This window comes from Bacillus rossius, chromosome 6, assembly GCF_032445375.1.
Source record: "Bacillus rossius redtenbacheri isolate Brsri chromosome 6, Brsri_v3, whole genome shotgun sequence".
Taxonomy (NCBI): Eukaryota; Metazoa; Arthropoda; class Insecta; order Phasmatodea; family Bacillidae; genus Bacillus; species Bacillus rossius.
In genome coordinates, this window is record NC_086334.1 from 12,801,764 (window position 1) to 12,813,580 (window position 11,817).

At 38.8% G+C, this 11,817-nt stretch overlaps 1 protein-coding gene across 2 annotated transcripts; it reads left to right on the top strand.

The window, feature by feature from the left end:
- Positions 1–1,051: 1,051 nt before the first annotated feature.
- Positions 1,052–10,530, top strand: LOC134533507 (23 kDa integral membrane protein-like). 2 transcript variants are annotated; one of them, XM_063371031.1, is made up of 5 exons: positions 1,053–1,259; positions 4,989–5,177; positions 6,926–7,096; positions 9,577–9,634; positions 10,171–10,530. In XM_063371031.1, the coding sequence occupies exons 1-5, from the start codon at positions 1,200–1,202 to the stop codon at positions 10,173–10,175; spliced, it is 483 nt and encodes a 160-aa protein (XP_063227101.1). In that variant the 5' UTR covers positions 1,053–1,199; the 3' UTR covers positions 10,176–10,530. The 2 variants fall into 2 exon arrangements, with proteins under 2 accessions (XP_063227099.1, XP_063227101.1); XM_063371029.1 differs by lacking the exons at positions 9,577–9,634; positions 10,171–10,530 and adding an exon at positions 7,605–8,476 and having other exon boundaries at positions 1,052–1,259; positions 6,926–7,135.
- The last annotated feature ends 1,287 nt before the right edge of the window (positions 10,531–11,817 follow it).

Consider the following 11,817-nt stretch of genomic DNA (forward strand, 5'->3'; position numbering starts at 1 on the left):
GTGTGAGAATCGATTGTAGCGATGTCCGTGTCATTCCCAGCCCACCAATATGAAAAGTACCTAACATCCCTTCGACAATGTTTCCGCAGATTGGGAAAAGGCACGAACTTCGTTTCGCGCGGGCGAAGGCCACGCAGGTTCCGGAATGCGTAGGCGCGGCGTTCCAGGGACAAGGGCATGCCAGGGGGGGGGGGGGGGACGTTAGGGGGTTCTACCCCCCCCCCTCCTTACCCACCATTTTTTTTCATATCTGAAAGCAGGTTAGCCTTACTGCTATCACCGGCCACTGCACTGGAGGGGAAGAGTAAGCGAGCCCTACCGATTCTCCTGCCCTTCCCCTACCCCTGTCGCGAGCAGAAGCTATAAGGTTGTGATGCCGTGACAGGTCCCAAGTTTTCAAATATCTTACACCTATTGTATTTAACCAGCGTGGTAATTATAAGCAGGTGGTGACTGGGTAACTCTTCAAGCTAAAGCTAATTGTTTGCAGGAATAGGACAGTTCTGCCGAAAACCAACCATTTTTATTCCTTTTTTTTTGTATTGTCGAGCTTCGAACATGATTTATGATCTTGAGTGGGACGTGGACAAGGCACTTGGAATGATTAAAATATCTTTAATTAATTTCTTAATTCATCACTCAAACATTTTTTTTTATTAAAAAGTTAATAATATTTTAACCATTACAATATTTAAAGTTAAGTACCGAAAACTGCTCAAATAGCACTATTTTACACCTTAAAATCCAAATTTCTCCTGGGAAGGACCCCCGGACCCCCCGCTTTAATTAAGTGGGTATGGGGGGGACCATGCTTCTTAACACCCCCCCCCCCCCCCCAATACAAAAATCCTGGCTACGCTACTGTCCAGGGATGATCCGAAGATCGTTCGTTCATTGGGCTGAGATCGCCGCATCGCAGGTCGAAGAGCAGAACGGTGCAACTGCGCACGAACAGCGCGTGCGGCTGCGACGTGTGGCTGTTGTGAGTCAGGCGCTCAGGTGAACTCCGGGGGGATTAAACCTTATCTCCGACGATAAAAGTGGCAGGCGGTGTTTTACCACCCCGCTGGCACCGGGCGAGGTCTGCTAGTCGCAGGAAGGTTGCTGGAAGACCCGGTGAGCTAGCTGGTAGCGCGCGGACACCCATTCGCCCACGGGACCACATTTCAAGAAACAAGAGACCAAGATAATCCGCCAAGATGTGTTGCGGCAATACCTGCACCAAGTACTTGATGTTCATATTCAATTTCGTGTTTGCGGTAAGAACATTTCCTCATTTTGTTGCTACATCTGTCGTTTAGTGACTTGCGATTGTAATACGTTGGACAAAAAAATGATTATTTCTTACAGTATTTGTATACTTTACGTCAACTTACATTCTCAAGGTGTTGTGATCTTGTCGTCTGGGCACTGGCAAGAAAAAATTAATGAGTAAGCACGTGGTTGCATGCGAATTTTACTTTCATTCAAAGGCATTCTTTAAACTCAAGCCTGGCTTAGTTAATGCTTCGTAATATTAGGGTAATTTCACAGGATTCCTCAGTGGTCGGGTGGACCCGACCTCAGAAGCACAGTCCGATGCTCGCATGCTCTGGGTTCGAGTTCCGGATATGGCATTGATGTGCATTTGTATCGTCTAGACTGGAGTTTTCTGCGACTAGCTTTAACTCAGTGGTAAATAATAAGTCAGGTACAAACAGGACACTGAGTATGAGAATCATCTAACTTCAACATTGTCAGTTTACAGTGTTCGTATTGAAATTGTTAAAGTGTATAATTATTATTGCAGTTCGTTTGAATTTACTTAAAATCAGTGTTTCTGTCCTCCGATTGAAACATATGACATGTAATTCTTTTTTCTCAAAATGTTATCAAGTCTCTATGTGAGTGAAGAATAACGTCAGTAGATAAATGTACTCACTTAAACTCTTCTCACGTAAATATATCGATGGACTTTATACTGCATTTTACAAAAAAAAAATCACTTAAGACCATACAAAAATCCCTTAGTATTGTTGTAAATAAACTAATTTACTTCAGCACAGTCTAAACTCCGATGATCTTAGTACAGCGTTACTTGATTCTCATATACCATTTTAGACCTTAAAGTTCCTTTTTTCATTGCTCATTTAAAAATTACTGAAATTTAGTATCCTGGTTCCTGATTGGCTGAAATTTCGTGCAGATAAACGTTTTTAAGGAAATAATCACACCCGAAACTGTCAATAAAAATAGTTTAGTGTGGCAAGTCAAAGTTTTGATATTAGAATCCCACTGAAAGTGTTCATAAAATAATAATATTTCAGTTGTAAACTGTAAAGACTAATAGTCCTTAGAGGGGTCTGGTCACTGTGTCTGCGTTGTAACAGCAGTGTGCCTAGAGTCAGAAGTAACTTGATGTAAGTTTTTGGACATACGCCATTGCTAAGAACTTTTTCTGTTGAAGAAAAACTAATAAATTAAATAAATAAATAAAAATACCCAAAAAAGACAAAAAACACACAAAATTAAGCAAACAATTGCTGTAGTCAACAAGGATATGAACACCACAAAATATTCCGACACAGGAATATGGTCAACAAACAAAGAAAAACAAAGAAAAATGTACTAAGAGAACGAAAAAAAAAAACCACAAATGATGACAACACAAAAATATTGACCCCAAAATAATTCAGCACAACAGTTGAAACGAGACAAAAACACGACAAAACGAAAAGACAAACAAACACAATAGTTTTACCAAAACAGAAACAAGCGACGTTTCGGGAACTGCTATCTGCTCCCGTCCTCAGGCAGAGACGCACATGGTACGGAAACACAGGTGCGACATTTGTGGGTTTTTTTTTTTCGTTCTCTTAGTACATTTTTCTTTGTTTTTCTTTGTTTGTTGACCATATTCCTGTTTCGGAATATTTTGTGGTGTTCATATCCTTGTTGACAACAGCAATTGTTTGCTTAATTTTGTGTGTTTTTTTTCTGTTTTGGGTATTTTTATTTATTTATTTTATTTATTAGTTTTTCTTCAACAGAAAAAGTTCTTAGCAATGGCGTATGTCCAAAAACTTACATCAAGTCATGCACTCCCATTGCACAAATCTTTTAATAGAGTCAGAAGATCGTAGATACGACTCACATTTAAACACACAATACTGTTTATTATTACATGTGAAAAATCATAATACTGGAAACAGTAGTTTTCAAAACTATATGTGATATAGCCTACGTGTTTTATCACAAATGGTTTTAAAAATATATATAATTTGATCATCCAAGTTTGGATTGGTTAGAAAAGTTAATAGTTTTTTGATACTAACTGATAATGCAATTTTGATGAAATGTTAAGGCATTGAGATACTTTTCCTTTTTAACCAGTATCTTGACAATAACATGTAACGTTAAGTTAGTATTTTATGCACTTATAGGTAATGAAATTTTCAAGTGTCCTTGAGACTATTTCACAGTTGCCATTAAGAGTTGCTTCACATTGTTCCACTGATTGCCAATTGGTTGTCAGTTCTTGTGTTCTTGGTACGTAATCTACATCTTAAATGTTAGAAAGATATTACTGCAAGCAAACATAAGTAATTCTTGGTATTTAAGTAAATAGCAGCAGTCCGGGGCTTAACTTGAAAAAAAAAACACACTTCATTGTGACAAACATATGAAATATGACGTCTACTGACTCACATAGTTAACGACGGATTTAATTCCTTATCGATCATCTTATCTATGACATCCGCCATAGGTTCGCTCGAAACTCGTACGTAGAAATTAACTTTCTGGTGAAGAATATTCTGTATGTTTAGTATCTTAAATCGCTTAGCATTCAATAGTGATGTTTCAATCAGTTATTTGAAAAAGTACTTCAAACCATTCGTTTGGCTGCATATAAATTTGTTTTTATGAATAAAATTTATTGAGTAAAAATGTAACTTCAAGCACCAATTACGATCATTTTATTTTTTCAAATTTTATTCTTTCAGGGTTCTCGTAGTGTTTCCACATAGAACGGTTGAAGGTTCTAAAGGGATTTAATTTATTGCTATGCTATAAATCATTAAATACAGGAACATATAAAAACAGACTAAGACTAAGAAAATCACGTATTATTATTAGTATGAAAATTTCACATGGATAAATTTTGACAGGGGGTGACCACGTCTACATGATTAAACGGTAAGTGTGTAAAGTCGTTTTAGGTAGATTTCAAAGAAATACTACCTATTATAGCCGGTATCACGGTGCGAATTCCGGAAAAAAAATTTATATAGTTTTTCGTTTCGTGATGCATAGATCCCAAAACCATCGTCAACACAAAAGTTTATATATATGCAAATATATATCCGAATGGTTACTAACGTGCAGTTCTTGAAAATATCCGAACGGGCCGGCACAGAATAAATAGCTTCTCCTACAAGATATACGCTCACCTTGCTTCTGGCTAACAGGAAGGTCATGCCACGACGTGTTGTGCCGCCAGGGACCATCATCTTCGGCTCGGACCAGGAGGTGGTTGTATTCTGAAGCAGGGGCGCAACAACATGGGTGGGGCAAGGGTATTTTGCCCCCCCCCCCCTTCTGAAACCTTGAAGTGGGGGCAAACGGGGGCCTAGAAAGTGCTGTGTAGTCAAGTTTTAGATAATAAAACTTCTTAAATAGCACTATTTTCCACCTTGAAATACAAATTTTCCCGGGGGAGGACCCCCGGACCCCCCGCTTCAAAAGGTGGGATCGATGATTCTTTATAATAAGGTATATTGCCCCCCCCCCCCCTCTTTGGAAATTTAGTTGTTGCGCCCCTGTTGTGAAGTATACAGATGTTTAATAGGTTACGTAACGCCACAAGATACACGCTCGCCTTGCTTCTGGGCGAACAGGAAGGGTCACGCCGCGACGCGGTGTCCTGCACGAGGCACGTACGGCGAGGGGACCTCGACGGGGGGGAGAACAACGCCGCGAGTGAGGTGCTGACTGGCCGTGTGTTTCAGCTCGCCGGCATCGCGCTGCTGGTGGTGGGCGCCTTGACGCAGGCGCAGATCTCCGAGGTGAACCAGTTCCTGGACGGCAAGTTCTCCGGGCCGCCCATCGTGCTCATCGTGCTGGGGTCCGTCATCTTCGTGGTGGCCTTCCTCGGCTGCTGCGGCGCCGTGCGCGAGAGCACCTGCATGCTGACCACGGTGCGTCACCCCCTCAACCCCCATCCCCCCCTCCCTCTACCTCCCTCGACACCGGCCGTCGCGCCATATCTTCCGCGCGAACGAAATTGTAAAATGTAAACGTTCGTTCAAAACCCTAAATCTCCGAAGGTGTTTCACCGACTGATTTGGATTCGTTTTCGAGCACGTGTTTATATCTATACTAATATTAAAAAGCTGAAGAGTGTTTTGTCTGTTTGTTTGTTTGAACGCGCTAATCTCAGGAACCACTTGTCCGATTTGAAAAATTCTTTCAGTGTTGGATAGTACATTTATCGAGGAAGGCTGTAGGCTACGTTATGTTATCAATAACATTAGGGATCCTTACTAAATGTCCAATTTAGAATCAAATGTGTTGGAGGGGGCTAGATACAACATGCAGTACACGTACGAAGTGTGTGTTGACAATGCCGCAGGCGCTAGAAGTTTATTTCCTATTGCCTATTAACATTGTTGCCACGCACTAGATGCCTTATCATTCTTAATTTTCCCATACAAGTAAAAAAACACCCCGTGTGATATTAACAACGAAGCAATCAGTACCTACCCTCATATAGAATACATAGAGATAGTGTGAGGTATATCTATACTAATATTATAAAGCTGAAGAGTTTGTTTGTTTGTTTGACATTCAAATTAAGAAGACAATTACTAACTACATCTGATCTCTAAACAGTTCCCCTTCACCCTGTGTTCAGCCCGGGCAACGCTGGGTACTGCAGCTAGTATACTATATAATAAATGTAAGCGTGTGTTGTCCGTGCGAGACGCAGTAACGCCTCTAGAGTTCTGGGACCGAAAATATTTTGTGTGTGATTTACGAAAAAGTGGCTGTAAAACGGAATCTGGCAGGAGTGAATGCCTCTCCGTGCGGTTCAAGACTTGGACAATTTTTTTGTTCCCAGATATAGACATAGAGTGATAATAGATACATAGAGAGAGATAAAGATAGAGCTATAGATACATGGATACATCGAGAGGGATAGATATATAAATAGGTTAGTGTTAAATTATCTTCAATTTAAATTCTTCGGCTGGATTATTCAAGTGCTACGTGCCTAAATGCCTGCTTCTGCGTTCTTCATCTAATGCCATTATGACTACTTGATGTAAACCTAGATAATTGGTTAGTGGAATGAATCTTTGTTACTTGAATTCTACTACCCCTTTAAACGGTAACGGCTCTGTGTCGGATTCTGTGAGTTTCTACTTGTTTTTTTTTTAACAATCCTTGTTTTTTTTCTAGAAGTGACGTTGATATTTCAAATTTAAGATAACCAATGCATCTGAGGGGCAGCGTAAGGAGTGACTCATAATTTTACATTTCCTCATTAATCATTTAATTTATTTAGACGTTTCCCTTATCTGGAACCCATACATGGTCTTCTTCTGTTTCAAAATATTCATAAATCAGTTCAGTAGTAATTGAGTTACAAACATTCACCCTTCCAAAACTTTTACATTTATATATAAGTAGGATATTTTATGTCTTACCTCTCACTTTATATGCTTCGGATATAAGTTATGTCTCTTTATATAAGATTTAATTTTTTTTACGCCTAATGGGTGGAATTTGGTAATGATATAAAAATATGTGTTCAATCCAGTAAATGCTTCCTATGTTCCGAATTTTATCTAGATGGGGTCAGTAATAGATACGTGATTGATTAATAATGGTAAAAAAATACATTTTTTAATCTTTGATCACTGTTGTCTCTTATTGTTTACAGTTTGCCGTTTTTCTCATCCTGTTCTTGGTGATTGGAGTCGTGATTGGGATCCTCGCGTTCGTGTTCAAAAATCAAATCAAAGATGAGCTGGCTGCCGAGCTGAGATCAGCAGTTGATCAGTATAACTCCAACCAAGCTATAAGAGAAAGCGTGGACAGCATGCAGAAAGCGGTAAGTATTGACACAAAAAAAAAAAAGAATCGTGAGCGTGTAAGCGTGGGGAAGCCTTCTTTTCACAGACGAGAGAGCCAAACGCCCGATCGTGCATCTTCTGTTTTTTTTTTGTTCATTGTAAATAAATATGGCGGTGTTGAAAAATGGAAAGACCAAAAAACAAGGCAACGGTATTTATTTGTACGCCGCCATATATTTTCGTTTGTCGTGTGTCCGTGGATGTTTATTTTGGACAGCTCATGATAACTAATGGCTACATAATAAAACGTTATTTGCTAAGCAACCATAAAACGATTTTACAGTATTTTCAATGTAGCTATACTTACCTAATATAACCAACCATCCACAATGTTTTAAAGTATTTATAATTTAGCTAACCTATCCTAATCGACCGCAAAATTTAATGCCACGCCGGTTTATACAATGAGATAGAACGGCGTATGACGTATGAGTAAGCTACAACCCAAATAAATACACCTGTTGTGGTACGGGGAAAAAAAACGAGCATGAACTTCGGGGAACTTCGGGTGTGGCTCTCTCGTCTGTGAAATGAAGGCTTCCCGTAAGCGTGATGTCACTAGCTCCGGCGCCGTGCTGTGCGGGCTCGCCATCGGCGTGGCCGTCGTCATGGTGAGAACCCGGGGGGGGGGGGGAAGGGGGGGGGGGGCCTCCGCTTCGTGGACCACCCCCGCCCCGTCCGCGGGGCGCTAGGGCTTCTGAAACCAGAACCACGCCGTCAGTGGTCCGTCACGCCGGATGTGTGTCTGTTTACTATGTAACCTCTCGTGTCTAACACGAGGGGCACAAGGGATCAGGGGCGTAGGAACCGGGTTGATGGGGGGGGGACAGGGGGGAAGTGTCCTCCTGAACTTTTTGGGTGGAGGGGACTGTCCCCCCCCCCCCAACTTTCTAGACCGTGATATTATTATTTTATAATATTATTCTGCCCATCTTTATTTGTAATTTATTCACTCATCAAATTTTATCTTAAGGAAACAATAATAATTTTAACATCGATGTATCCGATGGTTAGATACCAAAACTGCTTAAAAAAAACCGCTATTTTGCACTTTTAAAATCAAAATTTTCCGGTGGAGGACCACCGGTAAGAGGGGAATGGGTTTACATGACATCAAAATCATTATTTGTCCCCCCCCCCCAACTTTATGAACACAGCTACGTCAATGCGAGGGATGAAATGGAAAACAGAGGTGTGTGCAATGTGTTAGACGTTCATTCATCCGGAAACACATACCCTTAATGACACCAGATTAAATACAGAATATTATAACAAAGTACATTTGATTTCAGAGCCTTGGCTCGTAATAACATAAGTCTAAATTAACTGCGAACAAACAAAAAAACAAAAAAAACAAATGATTAGCAAAGCCCTTGCTTGCGGCTCGTCAACTATCACGCGACCCCGGCGGGGAAGCGTCGGCTTACACTGGCAAAACAAATTACGTGACAGCAAAGCAAAGCAAAAAAGCATACGTAAAAACTAAAGGCATTTCATAAATACGCTGAGGCCGAGAATGAGTTCTGTTCCCGCATTTCGATTTTAAACACCGATGTTACAGACCTACATTTGGTCTAAAATCACACGATGTAGTAGCAGCATTTTTGCTCAAGAAATGTGTAACAATAGTTTTTTTTTTGAATTGCATGACAAAAATGTAAAAAAAATACACTAACACAAGAGCGGGTAATTTAAAAAAAAAACAGTTTTTACGGTGTAGGCTTCCTAAGACAAAACGGATGCGACTTTTCGGGAACTTACTCTTGCTCTTGTCATCAGGCACAGACAGACAAGAGCAATGGCATATGTCCACAAAATTGTTTTTAATTTACTATGAATTCCGTACCCCTTCCGCTGCCCAGAAATCTTGAATGCTATTTGGCGTTACGAGGAGACTTTTGTGGACATAAGTTTCGGTTGGGTCTTGGTTTGGGAAGTGAATTAATAAACCTACTGTGTTTCCCGTTATGCGATAAGTAACGTATGTATGAAATTTGTTTTGATACGCGTTTACCTTCCTAACATCTGCTTATATCATGCTTAATTTTTAATATTCAACTCTTTGATGTAATTGCAGAAAAGTGATTAAGTGTAAGAAAAGGTGTACCGCCTTAACTTCGCCACCAATAAGGATGATAAATAAATAAATAAATAAAATAATACAATTTGGTCGATATAATTCCTTGTTCGCAAATCAATTCAAATTTAAGTGAAGGTTGTTATACAGTCTAAATAAACATTGTTGTTGTATAAAGGGAATAATAATGTATTTAGGAGGCCATTGTTTCAGTTCTGCATGTTTGTATACCAAGTATCAACAAAATAGTCATTGTTCGCATACAATACGTAAGTTAATGCCTCAAAACGAAGAGTAGATGTGGTCAAAGAAAGGGTCCTGGAATATAAGAAACAAATGATTTGTAACTATATTTTAAAATGAAAATTTCTTTGTTTTCAGCTTATTGGCATTGTTATCTCTCTGGGCCTGGTGCGCACCTTCAAGCGGTCCATAGCAGGTAAAGTATAATAAACAGATTAAGTGATTTTTACTCTATAGCTTTGGTCAAATTTTAAATTTATTTACTTTTTGGGCTCTCTTATAGTTGCATACAAATAATTATACACGAAATATTCAATGAACTTTTAAGAACAAATATATATACATATATATAAATATAAATGAATATTTGTTCGTTTGTTCCGTATGTGTTCCTAAACCATTCATCTGACTGCGATGAATCTTTGGTGAGGAGTTATGCGCACGTTCGTGAAGGTTTCTGTAGCAGTTAAACCATTTTCACAATAGGTGGCACGCGGGTCGTTTCAACAAATGAGTGTATTTCGCATAATTTAGCGGCATTTCGTGTGCTTTGGGTGTATGAGTGCGCACGCGTGACGTAAATCAATTGAATCACATTCAAACAGCGTCCTCTATTTTTATCATGCTACTAAGAGTACGGTTATCAAATGTTCATTAAAAAAGAATGATCTTTAATTTTATGTTTTCAGTAAAGTAATATCCCTTTCGAATTTGCATTTTTTTTCTTTTCAGTTTGATCTCGAGCCCCGAGAGAAAAGGAAGTGAAGCTATAACTGGAGAGTTACGTCAACCTTGAAGGAGGATTACATGAGCGTCGCTTGTTTCAAGAACCAGAAATTTGCGTTCAAAAAGCTTTAATGTTTTTTTTATTGTTTATAAAGTTTTTAATGACAATTTATTCAATATTTCTAACATATTAGATACATACAGGCGTGTTTTGATTATAGTAAGCAATCAGTTGTATATTAATCGTAATTATACAAACCAAACTATTTTTATTTTGTTTTCCATCTGCTACTGATTAGATATTTTTGTTAGTATATAAAGTTTTTTTGCTTACAAAATGAATTAAATGGGCCTGAACTTATCAAATATTTTTTTTTGTTGTCCTTATTTCCACATAGTTGGAACCTATTATAATAAAATTAATTTAACTTTGAACTATTTACAGACAGAAAATTACAAGAATCATCCATTATTAAGCAAATTTTACATGCAAAAGAGAACATCATGGATGATTTCACCGACAGATACTAACTAATGAGTAGGGTGAGCAAGTTAGTTCTGGAACACACAATTAAAAACCTAATAATCGAAATTATTGACCCCTACAAGTAGGAGGAGCTGGGGACTCTGTGGACAAGGGCAAGAGGGGACGATGTACTGATCCTTGCTTTAAATATAGCAACAAGTGGTTGCTCCACAGGTGTTGCTCCACAGGTGTTCCTCCACAGGTGGGCGTGTCTCCGTGGTGCAACCGGTGGTTGTTCTTTAAATACCACGAAGCAGAGAGGCATCTGTTGTTGACGTCATGGCTGGTGGCGGCCATCTTGGTTCATCTTGTGGAAACTATGTGGAGCAATGGCGAGTCGGCAGGCCGAGACACTAACCATCAGAAGACCAGCGAGTCAGTTAGGATATGAATATATAAATGAGGAATATATATTACTAGTTGCTGGCACCAAATTCTAAATTCTAAACAGTCTCCTTGCGCACACATATCTCAAGAGTGAGACAGGATTTTAAATTACTGTAACAGGTCTTTGGATGTTTATAATTAATGTTTACACCTGACATATTTGTTTCGGCTTTAATCTGATCTTGTTTATTAGAGCTGTAGGTGTGTGTGTGCCTCATGTTTATGCGCCAATCACTGGTAAGCATCTTGAAGCGCAGAATAGTGGTAAAGTCACAGATGAGCACATTAATGGGGCATATGTTCCATTCCAGATCATTATTTTATATTTACGTTCAACAGTGTTAAAGTGGCTGGAAGTTTAGAGTGGCTTAACTTTCACTATATTATATAATATCGAATACTTTTTGTTTAATTAGATGCCAAATTTGCAGTTTTAACATTTTCATGCAGTGTGGTTGGGGGAAATTTAATAAAATATAAAACTGTAACTACTTAGGTTTAAAGTTAATTTTATCGGCTAATTAGCTTAATGTTTTCAGAAAAAATATATTTAAGATTTGCCTAGCCTTTTCAAATACTCAGAATTTTTATAATTTAATTTTTGAATAAAATTAAATACATTTTTCTGAAAGAATTAAAACTATATATCGCAGTAGCCATCAGCATTTCGTTTAAACCCAAAAAATATCAGTTATTTATTCCATTTGGTTCTCCTTATACATACGGCACAAACATTAAAA

Bases quoted from the DNA above. Each gene is read 5' to 3' on its own strand.
- LOC134533507 (XM_063371029.1), top strand. From the start codon at position 1,200: ATGTGTTGCGGCAATACCTGCACCAAGTACTTGATGTTCATATTCAAT. The intron at 1,260-4,988 runs GTAAGAACATTT...CGTGTGTTTCAG, and splicing joins TATTCAATTTCGTGTTTGCG to CTCGCCGGCATCGCGCTGCT. The intron at 7,136-7,604 runs GTAAGCGTGGGG...AAAAAAAACGAG, and splicing joins AAAAAAAGAATCGTGAGCGT to CATGAACTTCGGGGAACTTC.